Source organism: Pseudomassariella vexata (genome assembly GCF_002105095.1).
Source record: "Pseudomassariella vexata strain CBS 129021 chromosome Unknown BCR38scaffold_5, whole genome shotgun sequence".
In the NCBI taxonomy this organism is placed as follows: domain Eukaryota; kingdom Fungi; phylum Ascomycota; class Sordariomycetes; order Amphisphaeriales; family Pseudomassariaceae; genus Pseudomassariella; species Pseudomassariella vexata.
Window position 1 is genome coordinate 1,489,565 of NW_024467960.1, and position 18,154 is coordinate 1,507,718.

Sequence of the window (18,154 nt, forward strand, 5' to 3'; positions counted from 1 at the left end):
GGGTTAGTCGGAAAGATCGAAACTCCGAATTCACTGATCAGCCACCGAAATCTTGGGCTCTGCTTATGCCCGAAAGAAAGCACAAAGTTCGCGTTGCAATGGCAGTCAGGTCAATTGCTGAAGCCACCAAAGTTGACCTATCGCCATAGTAATAGTTACTAGCGGAATTAAGGGAGCGAGACCCTAACCAAGCCAGTATAGGCGGTTTCTATGTTCGAGAATGGAAAAAATTCTACAGGAGCTGTTAGCGACAAAATTTTAACTGTATAAGGTCCCCGGGCCCTGTTGACCTTCGCACGTACCGTTGGCAGCTTTCCCCGAGCACGTCGCATGTCCATATCAGACGAAAATGCATAAATAAGAGACTGAACAAACGCAATTTCCACTAAAGTCTGTAGTGGGGCAAGGCCGGACTTCAGTGTAACAAGGTGATTGGGACTGGGAGAGTTTCTTTTCTTCAATCAGACATGCGGCAGCCAGGAACGACGAAGCGAAAGAGGCATGAAAAAGGAGCGCGCAGAGGCAGTTTTCATCGATCATCTTCTTTCCTCAGTCAGTCACTTCGTTTCGATTCATTCTCATATACATTCAGACACAGCTTTTCTAGAATTTATTCTTTACCTTCACCTCAGCCTTGCCAACTACAGAAGGTCTTATTTCGTTCTGATCAGGCTAACCTAGTGCCGGTTACAGCTTCATTTCAACTCTTGGAGTCAAACGCCCTACTCTGAGAGTCATGCCATTACCGATACAGAGGACACATCCGACCAACCTGCGTACCCAGAGTCAAAGACGCGTAGAAGTTTCGCTTTTACAACCAGCACTTCGAGCTTCGTCTGATCCGATGGAACTTGCTAGTGACAGAGCCGTCTTGCCAGCGTTTTAGGTGGTAGGTATATCCTACGGACCGCCCGACCCCGTTTCAGTATTCATCTGACATTTTAGTAAGGGCTAGTAATACTCAACGACTCTACCTTTAATACATATTATTAATTGATGCGAGTGCATATAGGGGTCAAGATGTATGTTATAGGAAAGCTTGGTTAGCGAGCTGGCTAGCTGAGGATCCTTTTAGGCTGACTGGCACCCTTACAGCCCTATCTTATCTTATCTATAACTACAGGGCAATCCCCTGTGTCACGTAATACTTATAATACTTACATTTATGAGATTCCGACCACTTCGTGCAGTGAATTGAGAATATTTTTTGATAGAGCTAGCTGATTGCTCTGAGTAAATGTACATGATCCGTATAAGGTTCACCCCCCCCCCCCGCATTTCAGTCCAGAAAGACACAGATTGTGGCCATACCGGTTGGAACAAATGCAGTACTATAATGACCACAGGAATACCGATACTAGGTAATCAAGTAGTTTAGGCTGACTTCATAATAATAATTATTATTATTATTATTAAATACGCCGTAGGCTCGAAGCCCCCGGTACCTCTACTAGTACTCCCGTATGTCAAACCGTGCCCTAATGGCTGGACTAAATACATACGCTGCGTCGTCGGTTCGCCCTATTGGCGACTGCGTTGCGTTCACTACCATACTACGTTGGTTCTCAACCTACCAACAAAGTCCCCCTGAGAAGATCGATGCTATCTGGGCCTTGAAGCTGTCCGACCCGTCCCTAGCAGCCACCTTACAATAGTCCCACTAACTACTGGTTCTCCTGTTGCCGTTGCGAGGTCTCTGCGAGAGTATAGTGGCCGTGGTGCGATAGCGGCCCGTAATCGTTCCCTCGGTCCTTCCAACAGCCCGCAAAAGAGGATTACGTGCTCTGCCGTCTCAGGGGCGTCGCCACAGCGGCATAGCGGCGAGTACACGCCAAAAGCCCCTGTCTTGAATAAGAAAGCTGCTAGTCCTATTTTTTCCGTCCTCATCTGGCACAGCGTAGACGCTTCCAGTCGGTTCAGGCCGAAATACTTGCCCCCTTTCGGTATCTGCATCGAAGGGCCCTCCGGTTCCTCAGCGATGGCGCGTCGCTGGCGATCGTGATGCTCTGCTCCGGTGAGCCATCTCTTCCTCCAGTGGCCGAGGAGGGCAGCCAGGACCTCCTTTTCCTCACTCATCCACTCGGAGCCCCGGGCCTCCTTCTCCATAGTGTACCCTGCCGGTCGGAGTAGCTGCGACGCCTGCTTCCTCTTCGCCGGCCTATCCTGCCGGAGTATATGTGACGCTTTAGCGCTCGCGCTGCGAAGCAGATTTCTCTTCCCGCTAAGCCGTAGCCGTTCTTCAAACTTAGCAGCCCGGGCACTAAGATAGAGGTCTAGTGGCGGGATTGCTGCTTCTGCTTCCAGGTGGCGAACCGGCGTCGCTTTGTGGGCGCCACAGACTACCCGGAGGCACTCGTTCTGTATCCCCATCAGGCTCTTAGCTGGCCCTGCCGGTTCCTCACTTATAGTATGCCACGCAGTCGCCCGGAAGGCGATCGCGCTACGGATAACCACCGTATATAACAGCCTCGCCCGTATAAGATCGCAGCCCCACGACATATTGACTAGCTTTGTCAGGGCTAGCTTTTGAGTTGCCATTTTTGTTTTAACAGGCTCAACATGGGCGTGCCACGTCAGTTTGCGGTCGAACCAGACTCCTAGGAACCTCGCTGAGACTACCGGCGACACTGTGGCGTCCCCAAGGCGAATACTTTGCGGCAACGGCTCTCGGACCCTAGTAAAGTGCATTAGCTCACTCTTGTCAGGAGCGAACTCCATCCCGTGCCTCAATGCCAAATAATAATTAAGGATACTGTTTAATCCTTGCTTTTAACTATCTCGTCAGCTCTGTGCTTCTGTTCTAGTATTCAACCCCTATTTGAGGATTTCTTAGTTGCCGTGTCTACGAAGGGAACGACCAGAAGCTTTGAGGCAGAAATCAACAGTTATCTAAAGTCGAAGAGCATAATCTACTCTTGTGAAAATGGATGATCCCTTCCAATAACCCATGCAGGAAGATTAAATGCCGCCAACTCTCTCTGTCCATCCTGAAAGAATGTTATCCTGTCCAGTAATGGCAGTAAAGATGCTAGCTCTGGCATATCCATCACTGAGTTGTACAATATTCCCATTGATTCCAAAGTACCCATCACTTTGACATTGGTTTTAGTAAGGCTTTCCTGCAGGTACGGTAGTATTCGAAAAGCTTCGATTGCTGGTTGAAGAAGAAACTTTGTTTCATCGGGCAAGAGAAGTGGTGACTGTCGTTGTTTGCCGGCCGTCTGCTTGACGTAGTCCATGTCGACTGGAGGCAGTGAACGAAGGTGATCAAATGTATCGGGCATAAGAAGCCGAAGCCGCATGAGATAAATGAGGGAGGCATTGTAGTTGAAGATCTCCAAGGCCGGACCCAAGCCTCGGAACGCGATGCTTGTTGACAGCAATTCTTGCACCGGCTCGAGGATCCCCGAGGTGTCAAGTCCCTGGGGTACTTCGATTGCCATCCCCTGATGAGTGTTCTCCCATTTTGATCGCCACCTTGCAAGCTGGGCTGACAAGTTGTCGGATTTAACAATCAGGTCCGCTCTATCTTTAGGTCCGAGAACATGACCTGGTATAGCGAAATGTCGGGTTATATCAGGTAGCTCAGCGAGAATGTCGACTAGTTGGTCTTCAGACGTTTTCGGGGCATGACTCCACGGAACTGTCTTCCATCGCCCTTCCGCAAGAAATGATGATTGTTTTGAGGCAAATCCTTGACAGATCTAGATTCCCAGGGGTATTAACAATGCCAGTAGTCGTGAAATAAAGATACACACTCACCAGTAGAGCTCTGCACGACCTGAATATTGTAAGGAAAGGCTCGTTTTGAAACCACTCTGGACCACAGTGTTGGAGTATCTGTGCAACACCCTGGTTGTGGGCGAGGCCGAGACTCCTTTCAACCGCCCACTGGATAATTTCGTCAATGCTCAGATTGGCGGTAGGATGAAGGGGTTTAAATGTGAAGAGAAGGAATCAGAGAAAATCCGAAAAGGGAGAACAACCCACAGTATACATAGTCATAATAATAATCGAAGTAGTCTGCTGCGCCAGCCTATCCTTCGACCCCCCTTTCACAACCTTCTGGACCTCGCTGAGCGCCTACCCATAAAGCTGCGTTCCCTTCATCCGTAACTCTTCCTTCTCGTGCTCAATCCCCATATGTCCATACGCGATGGCCCGACTGACCGTGTAGTCAACCGCCGCACCCCCATCCGGCTCCGCCGTCTTCATTATAGGCCGCCAGAAGTGCGCCCAGCGGTAAGTGGAGAAGAAATGCGAGAAAGCCATCTGCTCCTGGAAGGCAATGAGACTCAGCTCTGAGGGTGGGCCCTGCTTCAGCGTGCTTGTGGAACCCGTGGCACGGACGAGGCGCTGGCTGCCGCCCGCGTCGGTGCCGATGACGTGGTTTTGGATGCGCAGGGGTTGGTTGTAGCCCTCACATACGTAGCCGGCTTTGAAGCATCTTTGGCAAGATGGGCGGGTTCGATCTGTCAAGGAGTGATACCAGTATCAGTCATGATCCAGGGTTACATTCATGAGAGGGGGTGGGTTGGCGCTTACCGCACTTGATCCTCCTCTTTCGACAGGTGTCACAGTATCCTACAGCTGATTTTAGCTAGGTTTATTGCTTATACGTCGAGGAATATTACCACTTGTCGGCGGGCGGCCCATATTGGTGGTACTTTTTTGGGAAAGCTAACGTACAGCCCGTTGTATAATACCGAGGAGTTGGTGTGGCCACCTTGATGAACCCTTCCTAGTTGGGCTTACACCACGACAATGAGTCGTTAGCCAAAGAATTCGTAAGACCAACCGTGGCTCGCTTTTCAGAACTATCCTGGAAGTCTCAGCAAAACTTTTGGATCCTTAAGATCTGACCAAGGTAGGGATTGAGCTCTTTCTGGTTTGTACGGGCCCCCGCCGGGTTATGAATCGTGATGTAGGGCACGCATAGAACTAGAAATTCCGATGCTTTTAGAGCCTGCAGCCCTAAACAATGGCAGCGGCAAGGATGCCAGAATAGGCTAGTTTTCTCAAATTGCAGATTACCAAGTCTGAGTCAAATCCGATTGGTAAGCGGCTAATACCTCAGGGTACGTACAAAACTCGATAACTTGGGAACTAATCTTATGATGCGAGTGCATATGGGGTGTGAATTGTTGTATTGGGAAAGGATGGCCAGGTCAGCTATTCTGGCCTGGCAGAGCTCTTTTATATCTTATCTCTAGCTATAGGGCAACCCCCATGGGGTCACGTATCATCTTATGATGTTAAGCGCACTCCGTCAGACTTTATGTAAGTATACATATATAATCGAGAACCTCGTGGTATTCTCTAGTCGGGCGACAAATCTGTGTGCCCTGTCTTGAGACCTGAGCCTTGGTTCACGCAGTCCTCGTGAATCGCTACTTGCAACAAGAAACCAGCGATGTTATTGAGGCTATATTCCACAGGCCTCAATATCCCCAATCATTGGTAATATGCGAGTCATTTATATACTGCAGTGTAAGCAGTGGCTGTCGTTTAGTACAAATTCAAGATTGGCAAGTTGTCCCGTTCCGAGTATACACTCAAACTTGCTTTGGTAATATCTCACATTATGACGTCATTGGTGCTAGTTGGCATCATTTGTCATCCACGACAAATACTCTCATAACAATGAGGTTACGAAGTACAAAGGATATTATCAATATCTTATTTCAGGGCCAATCACTTGGTGTATTTGGAATATGAGGAAAGCCTGTTCTGGCTAACTGGGTGTAGTATCAGTCAAGGCACTCTGAAAAGTATCGCAAAGATGGAACGAGTCAAACTCTTGAGTCTTGGGATAAAGAGGTTGAATCTATAGTATAGAACCTCACCCCAAGGCAAACAGACCTTGACTATCACTTAAACACCTAGGTATTAGAAGAAAATCACAGAAAACTATCCTGTGCTCCATTGAGAAAATTAGTTTCAATAACTGGTATAGCAACACACCGGTCCATTCTGGAGGCTATCGCTCCTTCTCCTGCTTCATATCCAACCCCATAACATCGTCAACAACCCACACTAGCTGCAAGCCTATGATAGCCGGTAACGCCGCTCCTAGAAACATTGACAGCTGAGACATCACGGGACTGTATACATGGCACCCGATGGAGAAAAATGGAGCGACAAGGGCGAGATTGGCTAATCCCCATATCTAGTTACTGTACAACCGCTGGATATTACGGTGACGCATAACTGAGAGGAGAGCGCCGTACAGAGGCAGGAGCTGTACCAAGGCACTTTGCAGGTGAAGAAAAAACCGGACGGGTTTAGGCTACTTGCAGGGTCCCATCCTTGGGTTGTTGTCAAACTGTAGCCGTAGGCCTGGGTGATGGGTGTTTGCCGATGCTGTAGTGATTAGTATTACGGTTGTTACTCTGGAATCATGCTCAGATCTCTATCGTTGTTGTTGTGACTAACCATTAAAGTACTCCTACATCGCTATGGCACATATCGCCAGATGCTGAGATGAGGTTCTTTTCGGGATCAGGATAGGTTGCATATTTTGTATAGAAGCAGCGGTTCTTCTGAACTAATACCGTAGTCGGTACTTTCTCTTATATCCTAGACTAACTCAAAGACCTAGCCGTATAGTCTAGTTAAACACCTAAAATATAAAGATAAGCCGACCTATAAAGAAAGTGGATAATAAGTAGATAGGGCCGTATCAAGTCCTTCTTAAGATCTTGCTTCCTGGAACTCCACAAAGGTGTAAGTATCTTCCCAGTATTCTATAACCCAGTATTACGGATATATAGTCCTATCGCCAGACAGCTAGGATAGGATCAAATGCGGGAACTGGGGGGCTGGCAATGTCGGGGCGTAAGTGGGATCACCACCTCTGTCATTGATTCGAATGTCTACCAAAAATGTCTCCCCAAGCTTGCTAGGAGTCGTTTGTCTGCATTGCATTGGTACAATGTCTCGTCCCTTTTCGTATTGAACTGTTGTAGCCCGCGAAGCATCTCGAACTTCCCCAACTTCAGACCCAGAACGGCATCCTGAAGTCCCGCACTCTTCCCAGCCTTCAATCAGTGGACATCAAGAGACCACAGATGACGGAGAACTTCATCCAGTTGTTTATGCTTTCCCGCTTCATTAAGAGCCGTTCGCCGCAACAAGGACTTCGACGAGCTCCGAAATTCTCGACAAATCTGCGAGATGGCGTATATATCGACCTTCCATGTGTTACAGCTTCCATCTCTGGGCTATACCGAGGATGAATTAGCGTAGCTGGTGCTTCGCCATGAGGATGTTGCAGAGGGGATTACTTTCGATTGTATTGATATAATTGCTGCAGGAGGCCGCTGGCAGTCACTGATCCACACTTTTACGTTCGTAACTCCCAGCTATTTGATGCAAAGTCGGTCCGTTTTACTAGAATCCATCAATCTGCATAACTTTCCTGATTTGAGTTGAGGTGATTGTAGATAGTAGTAACTGCCTAGCGTCTTTGTTGATGCGTAGATCCCTAAAAGAGTTTTGTCGCTGTCGTGTAGTGCATTGATTAAGTGGTGTTACAAAAGTTGCCTGGGCTAGAAAGTTGATGGTGTGGCCCTCACGTAAGTATGGAACTAAAAGCTTTTATAGTGATGGGATAATTCCCCTTCGCCTTGACATAGGTTCCCAAAGAATATTTTAAGAGTATCGTTAAACCTAGTTGCTGTCTCTCATTTGATCGTAGAGCATCTTAAGGTTAACTTTGATGAAAATGCTGGCCTCCACCGATAGAAATACTGCCAGACCCTACGTTCTGGTTACCTTGGCCACGAAAGCTATTGCTCGATCTACTTGATGAATTTCGGTTCGATCCTTCGGAGCCACGGGGCTTCTTTCGTCGGCTAGTATCTTCATCGTTGTCCCCAGTTGGCTCTGGGGAGCGTTTCGTTGACCTACGACCTCTAGGGATGGAATCTCGATCCACTAGCTTGAGAGTTAGCTGCTGGGATATGTAGGAGGGAAGAAACGCAGCGGTTGAAGATCCATAATAGTATAAATGATCGTGTATGAATGCAACTTACTACTTGAAGTTACCGAGCTGGTTGGCTTGCTTCGCGCAGGAATCTTATACAAGAGAGCTTTAGCATACGCGGCAGCCATAGCAGCAGCATACGGCTGCCAGTCCCAATTCTTGTGGTCGTCTGCATAATCGCACACACCCCGGATAACGCCGACAGGTATGTGATTCATGGTCCCGGCTGCTTCCATCTCTAGACCGATAAGGTTGTGCTTGTCTCTTAACTGGTTTCGTTTTGTGGCGTTCTTCATCAGCTTCTCGCCTGAGCCTATTGATCCATACCAAACTCGCGTGCGCTTGGAGGCTGGCCGCTGTGCTCTCTTCATGAGACATTCGATCCCGTCATCACCAACTTCGTATAACCTATCATTCTCTTGTCCAGGATCCGTGAATGTGCCGTCAGAGTGCTCTTCATTCTTCATATCCTCAAAATATGGAAGAAATAGCTCCGTCTCATTTGGCGACCTGAGTTTGATACTACCAATGGCAGATCTCACAACAGGCTCGGTTTGGGCTAGAATATGGCCCTGGCGCAAAAGCACAAGTCCATCCGTTTCAGTCTCTCTACCCAAGTCGTAGGCGACGAGTCCTGAGCTGTCCATATCAGGAAGGCCGACGAGAACATCACCAAAGCGAATATCTCGGGGTGGCTTTCGTCCGAGGTCCGGAAGGCCAGCAGCCTATACAAAGTTAGTAACTGACCCCAGCGCGTATAGGCCGACTTAGTTTTATTATTCGACTAGGAAGAAAGGGGTTAGAATACTGACCACACCAACTAAAAGGCCAAACCAAAGATTTGGGAAGAACTTCTTTATCTGGCTAGCAAGGGCTGCTGCTGAGCCAGTCCCATATGGTTGGCCAGCCGGAAGCGTTGCGATAATAACGTTGTGTCCTTGGATGTCGCCAGCTTCGAACACGTATTCATCGCCGCGACTCATCGGAAAATGGCCAGAATGTTTGTGGTCCAGCATGTGTATGGCAGCTCGAGCCTCAATCTCTAATGGCGCGATCCATGCCACATTATAGTCTTCAGGCAGCAAAGTGGGCATTATTCAATCACAATCTTGGGGTAATTACGCTGAGAATTGCTTTAGGTTATTGAAGTAATTGAGACTCAGGGAAAACCTGGGAAGGCAAGCTTTATGTACCGAGTCTGGTCTGCCTTGCCATCGATTCCTTGAATGCCCTTGCTCTTGTGTAGACCCGAATGTGAGGTTAGTAGCCAATAACAAGCTGTTTTTGGCCGTATATCCAAAGCTTAGCCCCCTCATCGCCACCTTCATCTGCCCAACTGGGCATCAGTGGCAGTTATGCATCTGGAAGGATGTAGTTTACAACATACTATGGTATGCCCTCGTCCCGGTGCAAAGCCCAGCCCCACTCTCGTCCCCGGTTTCGGGCATGTCAGACTCCCTGGCCTGACTCCATACAGGAAGCGCCGGCGGGCTGTTCAGCTTCACCATTACCATAATAGGCGCACCAACAAATTAATAGCAGTATCAAGAGGCTCCAAGCTCTCTTTGATGATATTTCCAGTCGTGTTCGAAGAAGACGCATACTGAAAATATGAAACATATCTGTGCCTCGTCTCTCCCAAGGGAACGGAAGACAGAGGTTTAGAACGAGTGATTAAAAAAATATATCCTGGCTACTCAGTTGAACATGCCTTTCATGAAATCTAGGGATGAAAATCTGCATAAACCTGTATAGTTTGTATCGCAACCGGCAAAGTTGAAAATTTTGGCGTAGCTACTTCGGTGGCATGAACCGCCGGCGAAGACATGCTCAATAGGGGGTCGCTTTCAGGGAAGCTCTGCACGCCGACTAGATCCATGACCGCAAACCCTTGTAATACACCGAAAATGGTGCATCTATCATCCTTGGGTGGAGGTGTGTTCCAGTCGCTGCAAGCCGCAATGTAGGGTGTATGGATGCCCAACCTGCCGGGGTCGCGAGCGATCAGAAAATAAGGCAAACTCGAATCTGTATCCTGCAGACGCCTCCTGTTTCTCCAATAAGCTCGCATTATTGCAGTAAATGCGAAAAATACACGGTAGCGACCCATGTCAAGGCACACCGCGAGGCTCAATATTGCGCCTCGAAAACCGGAGCCTCGCGGCTGCTCAACGACTGGATTCCATGTGGTTGCGCGCCGAGTTGCGATTTGAGTGCAAGCTGCGCTCAAGTACTCATCCTTTATCCCGACCGTACCCAACCCCAAACTGAGCGCGATCGACACAGCCTTGCTTTTACTGACAGAAACGTGACTTGATATGGCCCATCTGCTGCCTCGGACAAAAGACGAGGTTGCAAACCATTTGTATTACACTGCGCTCAGGTTTCCGCCCTTTGAAGATTGCTACCGGCCGTGCGATGCGAAAGCTGACCAAGAGCAGGCATCGAAACGATCAAAGTGCAGCGTAGTTCTCCGAACGCATGCCCAAGCCAATACACAAGCCAGGAATACTACAATTCTCAGCATAAAATGGCCGACATTTTCGGAAGACGGCGTGAAGATCATCTTGATGAGGAAGAGCAGAGATACTTCGAAGGACTTCGCCGGGACAAGAAACGTGTAGAAGGGCTTGGGTACATTTGTCTGGGCATTCATGTCAATGAAAAGCATGCGCTCTATGAAGAACGACGAAAAGACGTCGAGAAGACTGCTTCTCATGACGATGAAATATTGCGGCCTGTAAGTCGTCATCGTGAGTCAACTGCGTTCAGACTTGACAGTTTGCAGGACGCAAATCGAGAGCCAAAGACCGGCACCGAGTTAATTACTCTTACAAAACCACAGTTTGCTCTGGTCTGTAACCCCAAGAGCCTGCAGTTCCACGTGGCGCAGGTTACGCAAGACTCCGGGACCAAGTACTGCTGGATCTCCCCGACACTAGCTGCTGAATGCCAATTGAGGATGGCCGATTCCAACAGCGGCATCATGTTCGATTTCCAAGGAAACTCGTTCGAATCTAGAAAATCCGTTACTATAACTCTGATAGGACGAAACAAGAATAAGACGGAGAATTGCACCTGCTTTGTAGGTCCTAAAAATGCGCCGTTCGCCCTGCTTGTTGGTGAAGAGTATTTCAACAAGAAGGGCTGGGTTACTTTTCTAGAGGCATCTGGGACAAACAGTGGACTTATTTTCTGCGCGAAGAACCTAACGGTATGTAAAGTCAGGCTTTCGAAGATGGACATGCCTAACAAGCCTCTCAAGAAACCCGAGGCAGCCGCCATTGAAGCTGGAAGGGCCTATGCCGACGCCATTGCAGCAAAGTTGAACGCGAAGAAAAATACAAGGAAAGCGTCGGAAAACATGGATTAACCTCTCGCTTGCGATAATCGCATACGGAGGCGGATGGACGAAGTCACCAAACTCATCTTTAACTCGGTAATTGCGTATGCTTTCGAAAGCGGGCGAGAATTTGAGGATTATGATGAGTTCGAGGCGTATCTCAGGACCCAACCGGCAATCTCGCATGATGCGATTGACAAGAACTGCAAAGCCATCATGTCCATATACATGAAGCACATGAATGCGCGAAATCGAGCGAAGAAAGGCAGCACGGCCTGTTCAGCTGGTGCGGTGAATGGCGATCCAATGGTTCGTGGCGGCAACCCCACCCCTCCAGCGAGCACCAGTAATCCAGGAGACCAAGGTCCTGAACAAGAGTCCGATTTACCGCCAGGGCCGTCACAGGACGACATGGATATGTTCCCCGAGTTTGATGACGCAGAAGTAAGTCCCGTCCATGCAGACCGTGTCGTGGGAACGCGTGCTGACCATTATTGTCACTACAGGAAGTCGACTACATCCTTGTCTCTACAGCCGAGAATTCGCAGGAAGTCTTCGGCGCCATGCACTGCAAAGGAGAGAGTAGTTATATCGACCAAGATTCATTTGAGAGAACGAGAGCGAAAGTAGGAAAGAACGGAAAAGCCAAGCTCACATGGTTTTATAAAAACAAACCCGGGTACGATGGCAAGAGGAGGCAGACTTGGTTCATCATACTATCCAACAACACCATGGAGGTGAACATTGCTCTCGGCACCCGTTGTTTGAGCGACAACGAATCGGATGACGAGGTAGCGGCTGCCTCACAATCCGATTCCCAGGATGCGCGACCGCTTGATCTTGAACTGGGTTTGTAGCTCCCCACGAAGACGCCACCCAGATTGTGACTGACTAGACATGCCAGACAGAGATAGATCACCGGATCAACAGAGCCCGTACGTCCAACTCTGGCAGGATGAGCAACATGAGCAGGCTCTGATCGAAGACGAGGAATACTACGACAGCTTGGCGAAGTTGAGTGTCCGTGTTGCGGCCTTGGCCATAGAGAGCCGTAGCAGTCGATTGATCCAACAGCGGCGAACACGTCCCTCAAATGAGTTTCCGACAAGATCGTGCGCTCCGCCCCCACCAGGCCAACGGCGTGCGACGTAATTTTATGCTGTCGTTCTGGGAATTGAAGTTGTATAAAGTACCAACCTACTTAGAGGTGTGGATGATGTTGCTAAACCTTGGTCTTCACTTCTGGTATATGGTTGCTCGGTGTTCGAAAGGACTGTGAACATATGAGCATATGGATAAAGAGACTCAGAGCTGGCGTCATGGAAACCTGGATTTTGTAAGCTTGACGGTAAGGCAAACACGGAGCATCGGATGGAAATATTACATTGGCGTTAGCTGTTTGGTTATTTGCTGGGTAGTTAAGGCGCGACTTGGTTGGTTTTGCATTGACTGGTGACTGGTTGGAGTTGGAGATACCCACTTGGCGATTTTGGGCGGTCGGGTTATGAGAGCTAGGAGAACACGCAATGCTGCCCAACGACTACATGTCCGTACAAGATCCTTAATTTCTTTACCGTATGCTCGTTTTAGTATACGAAAATAGCTAATATCGAGAGGTTAGAGCTTATACGACGAATAAGTATGTATAACGTCGCCCACAGGTCAATGCCCCACACGGGTCTTTGCCCAACTTTTCACGACCTCCCAACCTTTAATCTTAGATAGATCAACAACAACCCGTATTCATCCAAGAAATTAATCAGTATTCTTTTCATTATCTGTTTCTACATCTGCCTGACAAGTTCGCGCATTATGTCCAGTTCCTCCGCAAATGCCACAGCGCCTAGCACCCGTTGCCCTCCTCCTTGTAGGACGACTACTTTCACCCTCTTCCTCACTTTCCAAACCCGTATCACCCCTAATAGCCCGTAGAACTTGTGCATCTTCTATATCAAGTGGCACACCATACTGGATTTGCTTGTTTTTGGTTCTGCGACGTTTGCTTAGCACATGGTTAGTCTCACGAAGCTCTTCGTTCTCGCGACGCAAGATAACATTATCTTGCATCATTGCATGCGTAGCCTTTGCAATCGAGTCAATTGAATAAATAATATGCGTCGGAGAGCTGTCTTGATGCCTCTGAACGCTATTCTTAATCAACGTTGACTGCGATTCGGCTTCAAGGGTGGTAGTAGGTGTCTTAGAAGTCCAAATAGGGGGTAGGAGTTCTGGGTCGGCAGAGGGTGTACGCGCGACTTCTGCGACATCCAGGGCAGATATAACCCTGTCGGGGTCAAAAGGGACAATTTCAGCTGCTTCGAAACCAGATCTGATGTTTTGTTCAGTAAAAGCAGCGCCAAACGCCTCCAAAAAACCGGCAAGGAAATCCTCCTTCGCAACGTGGGTATGATGCCGTCGCATCAAACCCTCAACAAACACACCGTACGCCCGTTTCAAAACACTAAAAGGCACCAAGTCGAGAGGCTGGAGCTTATGGGATGAATGGGCAGGCATAGGAAGGGTAATGATGCCATGGTCCTTGCAGTATTGTTCGAAATTCATCGAGTGATGGCTTTCGTGACCGTCAAGGATCAGGAGGCGTTTGACACCCTTCGTACGATCGCGTGTGTGCAGATCGAAGTGATCTGCCCAGCTGAGATCAATATTATTCGTTGTTCATCCGTTGTGGGATAGATCAACGACCCAATTGCCCGGTAATGTGGTGTCGCGATACCACGAAGCGAGGTGAACTTTGGCCGCGAAGATGATGCACGGCGGCACCGCCCAGCCTTGGGAATTGGCCGCCTGAATGACAGTAACCCATTCCCTATTGCCTTGCTGGGCTTGCCTAGGCCTTTCACGTCTTTCGGTACTCGTAACGACCATGCCGGTTGAGATCATGCCCATTAAAAAGCCCGTCTCGTCAAAGTTGTAGATATCCTCCGGCTGGATGCCGTGCTTCGCTATTGTGTCCGCAACACGCTTAAAATAACCGCGATACGCGACAGGACCTTCGCAGAATGCCCGATGGTAATCGATTCGACGATTTAAACGCGTCCGGAGGTCTGGTTGTCGCTGTACGAAGCTGAGGCCCAGTTCTTGCCGACGGGTGACGCGTCGCGGTCGCGTCGGAGGATATTCGCCATTTCTTCAACGTATCGAAGCCGGGGAGGAAAAGTTCGCGAGTCTAGCTCAATTACGCGTCGGGTAATCGTATTCTCTTCGGTTTCGGTCATTTTCCGTTTGGACATGTTAGTAATGTGTAATGGTTGTACGCCTTCATAACGGCGCTTCAATGTCTTATGGTCGACTTTGAAGATTTTACCAAGCTTCTTCTAACTTAGGTGAGGATCGCGTCGTTTAGTTTGGATGGCTAATTGAAGATTAGCTTCACTAGATTTGCGTGCCATGTTGTGGAATGGAAGAATTGTATAAGTAAAGATGGAAAGTCAAGATTTCTTGAAAAGTTGGGCAAAGACCGTGTGGGGCAATGACCTGTGGGTGACGTTAGCAGCTTTCTGAACTCTTCTAAGTATATATAATATATTAATAATGTACTAAAGGGAGAGCTTAGCTCTATATATGTTAGGCTCCCTCACTTCTACGGCACATCTTTCAACGACGTAGCCGACCTCGAAAGGGCATATAAGGCGTTCTTTGAGCAGTATATACATATCGGGGATACTAGCCTACTCTTTAAAGACGGTTAGAGAGGCTAGCTATCGGACGCGAAGTAGGACGACGTTCTCGTATGGTTTATAAGCTTTTGTAAGGAGCTGGCGGCATTTGTAGACTACTGTAAGAGCCGTCCTATATATTAATAGAGATGTAACGAAACCTCTAATAGTCTAGCTGCGTAAACCATTAAAGAGTCTGTAAGGGGTTTGTGCTAGTAAACGCGTCCTGCTACGGGGTCCTTTAGCAATATGATAGGGATTCAGCGTATAGAGTATAGTGCTTAGGTAACTAGGAATAGAGTCGTTAAGGCAATATACCTTACTAATAGGTTAGATTAATACTTAGATAAATCACTGAAGTAGAGACTATCCATCTATGAAATCGAGGAGGGGGGTTAGATAGTGAATAGAGAAGATAGTTAATCGAATCCATGGCGCTGCTAGAGTGCATCAGCGCTGCGTTGGATACGTTTCAGTCTACTCAACATTGAATGATGAAATCTGAAGTGCCTGCTCGCGCGGGCGCGCGAGTTATCTGTCAGGCAATAAATACCCAAGCGCTAAAAGCAGGTACGCCAGGTGAGCACAGACGAGAGCGGATCTCACATATTCTATCTAGTTAGCTGCCACTTCAGCAAACTGAGTTGAATCAAGTAAAGCTCTCGAGCCCCCGGGGGTGACACTTCTTAGGCATTCATTAACCTCACTCTTCACAATCCCTTTCACCTACCAGAATCATCGAGCTCCTTTTTCACACTCCCTCTCGCCGCCTCCGATTTCCAGTTCCCCTCCCCATCCGTCCAAACCCTATCCTCCGGCGTCCACTGCCGGAAATACATCGCAGTTTTCTCCATGGTCCACATACTATCATGCTCACTCTCCGTAGCCCACTCAAGCCCCGTACTGCCAACGTGATCAGGCGCGGCTTCTGGCAGGCCCTGGGCACGATGCCAGCTCATGTAGTAGCTCCAATGACCCATTTCATCGTTACGGAACCACGGAGGACCATGGCCCTTCGCCATGCGCATGCCCGCGTCGAAGCCGGCACGCATAGCGGGAATGACGCCGATATTGGTGTAGCTCGGTCCCGCCACCATGAGCTTGCCCTTGAATGCGCCTAGGAGCTCGTAGTGCGCCTTGGTCATGCGTTCGCGGTGGCCGACTGTTTGCTGCGGGAGGCATTCGCGGCATAGCTTAGCACTGGCTGTCACCTTTTCGGATTCGGGGATGCCGAGATGGCGCCGCACGACGCTTTTCGCCATTTGAATTGCCGTCTCCTCTGAGGGGTAGAAGGTCCAGTTGTCCCAGTAATGACCGCCGAGCATGACTGTCAGCTTGGTACCGGGGGTTTCGGGACGCGTCTCGAGGCACGAGTCGAAGAGCACGCCAAGCGCACACTCGGAGTTCTCTTCCTCGGCGACTGACTGTGGTATGAGGTAGCCGAAGCCAAGGTTTGCCTTGAGCAGGTCCGGGTTCGGGTACCAGAGGTTGACGACCATGATGGTCACAGCCTTGGTTTTGGCGAGGGACGGCAGAGCATTAGCTGGTTGGGTGAGTCGTGCTAGTTGTCCAGAGAAAAGCGTGCTCAAAACTTGATCATACTTGCCTCCGTTACCATCGGTGCTCGAGATCTAAGCATCGTCAGTGGGCTGCATATAAGTGAATAAGTGAGAAGCTGAGCCAAACAAACCTCCACGTAATTTTCTTTGTTTGCCAACGAGGTCACAGGGGCATTGTACTTGATAGTGACGTTTTCCTGGCCTGCCAGGTCGGCTACTAATTTATCGACGAGCGTCACCAGCCCGTCCTCGAATGCAAGCAAATTCTTGGTCCGTAACTTCTCAGCCATTTTGATGACATGTTGCAGGTTGGGCCCTTCAAGAATGTCGTTTTTGACTGACCACTCCTTCCTTGCCATCCACAGCAACGAATCGCTTATCGGATCGCGGTCTTGGTACCAGAAACGGTCAAAAATTGTATGCTTGGCGCTCAGCTTCCAAATATCACCACCATAGATGCCGTGCAACATGGCCGAGACGATGTTCTGGATGGGCTCGCCGTTTCGCTTATTGGTTTTTACCTGGAACATGCGTTGTAAGAATTCACCTACCGACTCGTCTCGATCCCAGCGGACCTTGATGGGTGTTTGCATCTGGGCACGCTTGATCTCGGGGTCACTGGAGGCCTGTCTCCAGTACATATAGGCCCAGAAGCAACCGTTCCATAGTGGCTCGGTGAAGTAGGAGCGTATCATATCCACAACGTTGTCGAGGGTGGGTTCGGCCGACGGAAGCTTGACGAGGTGATCGGGGTAGTATACGTAGCGAGAATTGGCTGCACCTTCAGGGTACAGGACCTTGTCTTGTAGGTCGAGGTTGGCCAGAACGTCGTAAAGCACAAGGTCGTCGTACTTGTTGGAAGTAGCGCCAGACCGCAGCATCCGAGGACCTCTCTGGACCAAGACGCTGCTGCCTTCTCCTTGACCAATATCGACCGTCTTCCCATCTAACCATCCACCCAAACGGTCACTGCTCTCATATATGGTGATATGTGCATTGGTGGCGTGCCGGGCGAGGTAGTGAGCTGCTGTCAAGCCTGTGATGCCTCCTCCGAGAACGGCGATGTTACGCGGCGGCCGAACAGTGGACTTGGTTGATTTCTCGCGCGTTGCGGCGGTCGCATTGCCTCTGCATCCACCGTGACCGGGCTCCAGCTGGTCAATTGATCGAGCTGTTCTGGCCGACGAGTTGCGCAGGACACTGAGGGCCCTGGTCGAGGGGAGCTTAGAGGCTAGGAGGCGGTGCCGTCGATTGACAACTCTACGGCAGGAATTGCCATAGGCAGACCTCAAAAGAGCAATGAAAAGCTCTTCTGGGTGTTTTGACGCCATCATAATGGTGAACTGGCTAGTTATCACCTACACGTCCGCATATTGGGATCGCGTTGTGCTTGTAAAAGCTATGCTGATCTCGGAAGTCGGGTAAAATCGTCTTCCTGCATTACTTGCGAACACCAAACATAAGGTCATCAGATTAACGATGACGCATCGAAAGAGGAAAACTGGGGAAAACAAGCAGAGTTCGTACTCCACGACAAAACAAACCAATCCGAAAAGAGTTTCTCTTCTGTAATTGAGTCTGGTCTGTA

The 18,154-nt window shown here is 49.2% G+C and overlaps 5 protein-coding genes across 5 annotated transcripts; 2 read left to right on the forward strand and 3 right to left on the reverse strand.

Annotated features, from left to right (window-relative positions):
* Positions 1-2,628: 2,628 nt before the first annotated feature.
* BCR38DRAFT_473486 (uncharacterized protein) lies at positions 2,629-5,147 on the reverse strand. The gene is made up of 5 exons (XM_040862942.1): positions 4,635-5,147; positions 4,546-4,584; positions 4,171-4,472; positions 3,763-3,891; positions 2,629-3,704 (listed from the first exon to the last, which is right to left on the reverse strand). The coding sequence occupies exons 1-5, from the start codon at positions 4,654-4,656 to the stop codon at positions 2,910-2,912; spliced, it is 1,287 nt and encodes a 428-aa protein (XP_040717166.1). The 5' UTR covers positions 4,657-5,147; the 3' UTR covers positions 2,629-2,909.
* A 2,294-nt stretch (positions 5,148-7,441) lies between these two features.
* On the reverse strand, positions 7,442-9,123 carry BCR38DRAFT_429579 (nucleoside phosphorylase domain-containing protein). Its single transcript, XM_040859974.1, has 3 exons — positions 8,800-9,123; positions 8,037-8,712; positions 7,442-7,938 (listed from the first exon to the last, which is right to left on the reverse strand). The coding sequence occupies exons 1-3, from the start codon at positions 9,079-9,081 to the stop codon at positions 7,712-7,714; spliced, it is 1,185 nt and encodes a 394-aa protein (XP_040717167.1). The 5' UTR covers positions 9,082-9,123; the 3' UTR covers positions 7,442-7,711.
* Positions 9,124-10,307: 1,184 nt separating this feature from the next.
* On the forward strand, positions 10,308-11,414 carry BCR38DRAFT_175087 (uncharacterized protein). Its single transcript, XM_040853883.1, has 2 exons — positions 10,308-11,201; positions 11,253-11,414. Exons 1-2 carry the CDS (start codon positions 10,518-10,520, stop codon positions 11,358-11,360), a joined length of 792 nt encoding a protein of 263 aa, XP_040717168.1. The 5' UTR covers positions 10,308-10,517; the 3' UTR covers positions 11,361-11,414.
* Positions 11,042-12,510, forward strand: BCR38DRAFT_175099 (uncharacterized protein). The gene is made up of 4 exons (XM_040853884.1): positions 11,042-11,201; positions 11,253-11,774; positions 11,837-12,179; positions 12,239-12,510. Exons 2-4 carry the CDS (start codon positions 11,394-11,396, stop codon positions 12,307-12,309), a joined length of 795 nt encoding a protein of 264 aa, XP_040717169.1. The 5' UTR covers positions 11,042-11,201; positions 11,253-11,393; the 3' UTR covers positions 12,310-12,510.
* A 3,219-nt stretch (positions 12,511-15,729) lies between these two features.
* Positions 15,730-17,897, reverse strand: BCR38DRAFT_339786 (uncharacterized protein; the record flags this gene model as incomplete). Its single annotated transcript, XM_040855725.1, has 3 exons — positions 15,730-16,638; positions 16,698-17,087; positions 17,142-17,897. 3 exons carry the CDS (start codon positions 17,895-17,897, stop codon positions 15,730-15,732), a joined length of 2,055 nt encoding a protein of 684 aa, XP_040717170.1.
* Positions 17,898-18,154: the final 257 nt, after the last annotated feature.

Bases quoted from the DNA above. Each gene is read 5' to 3' on its own strand.
- BCR38DRAFT_175087 (XM_040853883.1), top strand. From the start codon at position 10,518: ATGGCCGACATTTTCGGAAGACGGCGTGAAGATCATCTTGATGAGGAA. The intron at 11,202-11,252 runs GTATGTAAAGTC...AAGCCTCTCAAG, and splicing joins TCTGCGCGAAGAACCTAACG to AAACCCGAGGCAGCCGCCAT.
- BCR38DRAFT_473486 (XM_040862942.1), bottom strand. From the start codon at position 4,656: ATGGGCCGCCCGCCGACAAGTG. The intron at 4,585-4,634 runs GTAATATTCCTC...AATCAGCTGTAG, and splicing joins GGGCCGCCCGCCGACAAGTG to GATACTGTGACACCTGTCGA. The intron at 4,473-4,545 runs GTAAGCGCCAAC...ACTCCTTGACAG, and splicing joins AAAGAGGAGGATCAAGTGCG to ATCGAACCCGCCCATCTTGC.
- BCR38DRAFT_175099 (XM_040853884.1), top strand. From the start codon at position 11,394: ATGGACGAAGTCACCAAACTCATCTTTAACTCGGTAATTGCGTATGCT. The intron at 11,775-11,836 runs GTAAGTCCCGTC...TTGTCACTACAG, and splicing joins CCGAGTTTGATGACGCAGAA to GAAGTCGACTACATCCTTGT. The intron at 12,180-12,238 runs GTTTGTAGCTCC...CATGCCAGACAG, and splicing joins ACCGCTTGATCTTGAACTGG to AGATAGATCACCGGATCAAC.
- BCR38DRAFT_429579 (XM_040859974.1), bottom strand. From the start codon at position 9,081: ATGCCCACTTTGCTGCCTGAAGACTATAATGTGGCATGGATCGCGCCA. The intron at 8,713-8,799 runs GTCAGTATTCTA...AACTTTGTATAG, and splicing joins TTGGCCTTTTAGTTGGTGTG to GCTGCTGGCCTTCCGGACCT. The intron at 7,939-8,036 runs GTAAGTTGCATT...CTCTCAAGCTAG, and splicing joins CAGCTCGGTAACTTCAAGTA to TGGATCGAGATTCCATCCCT.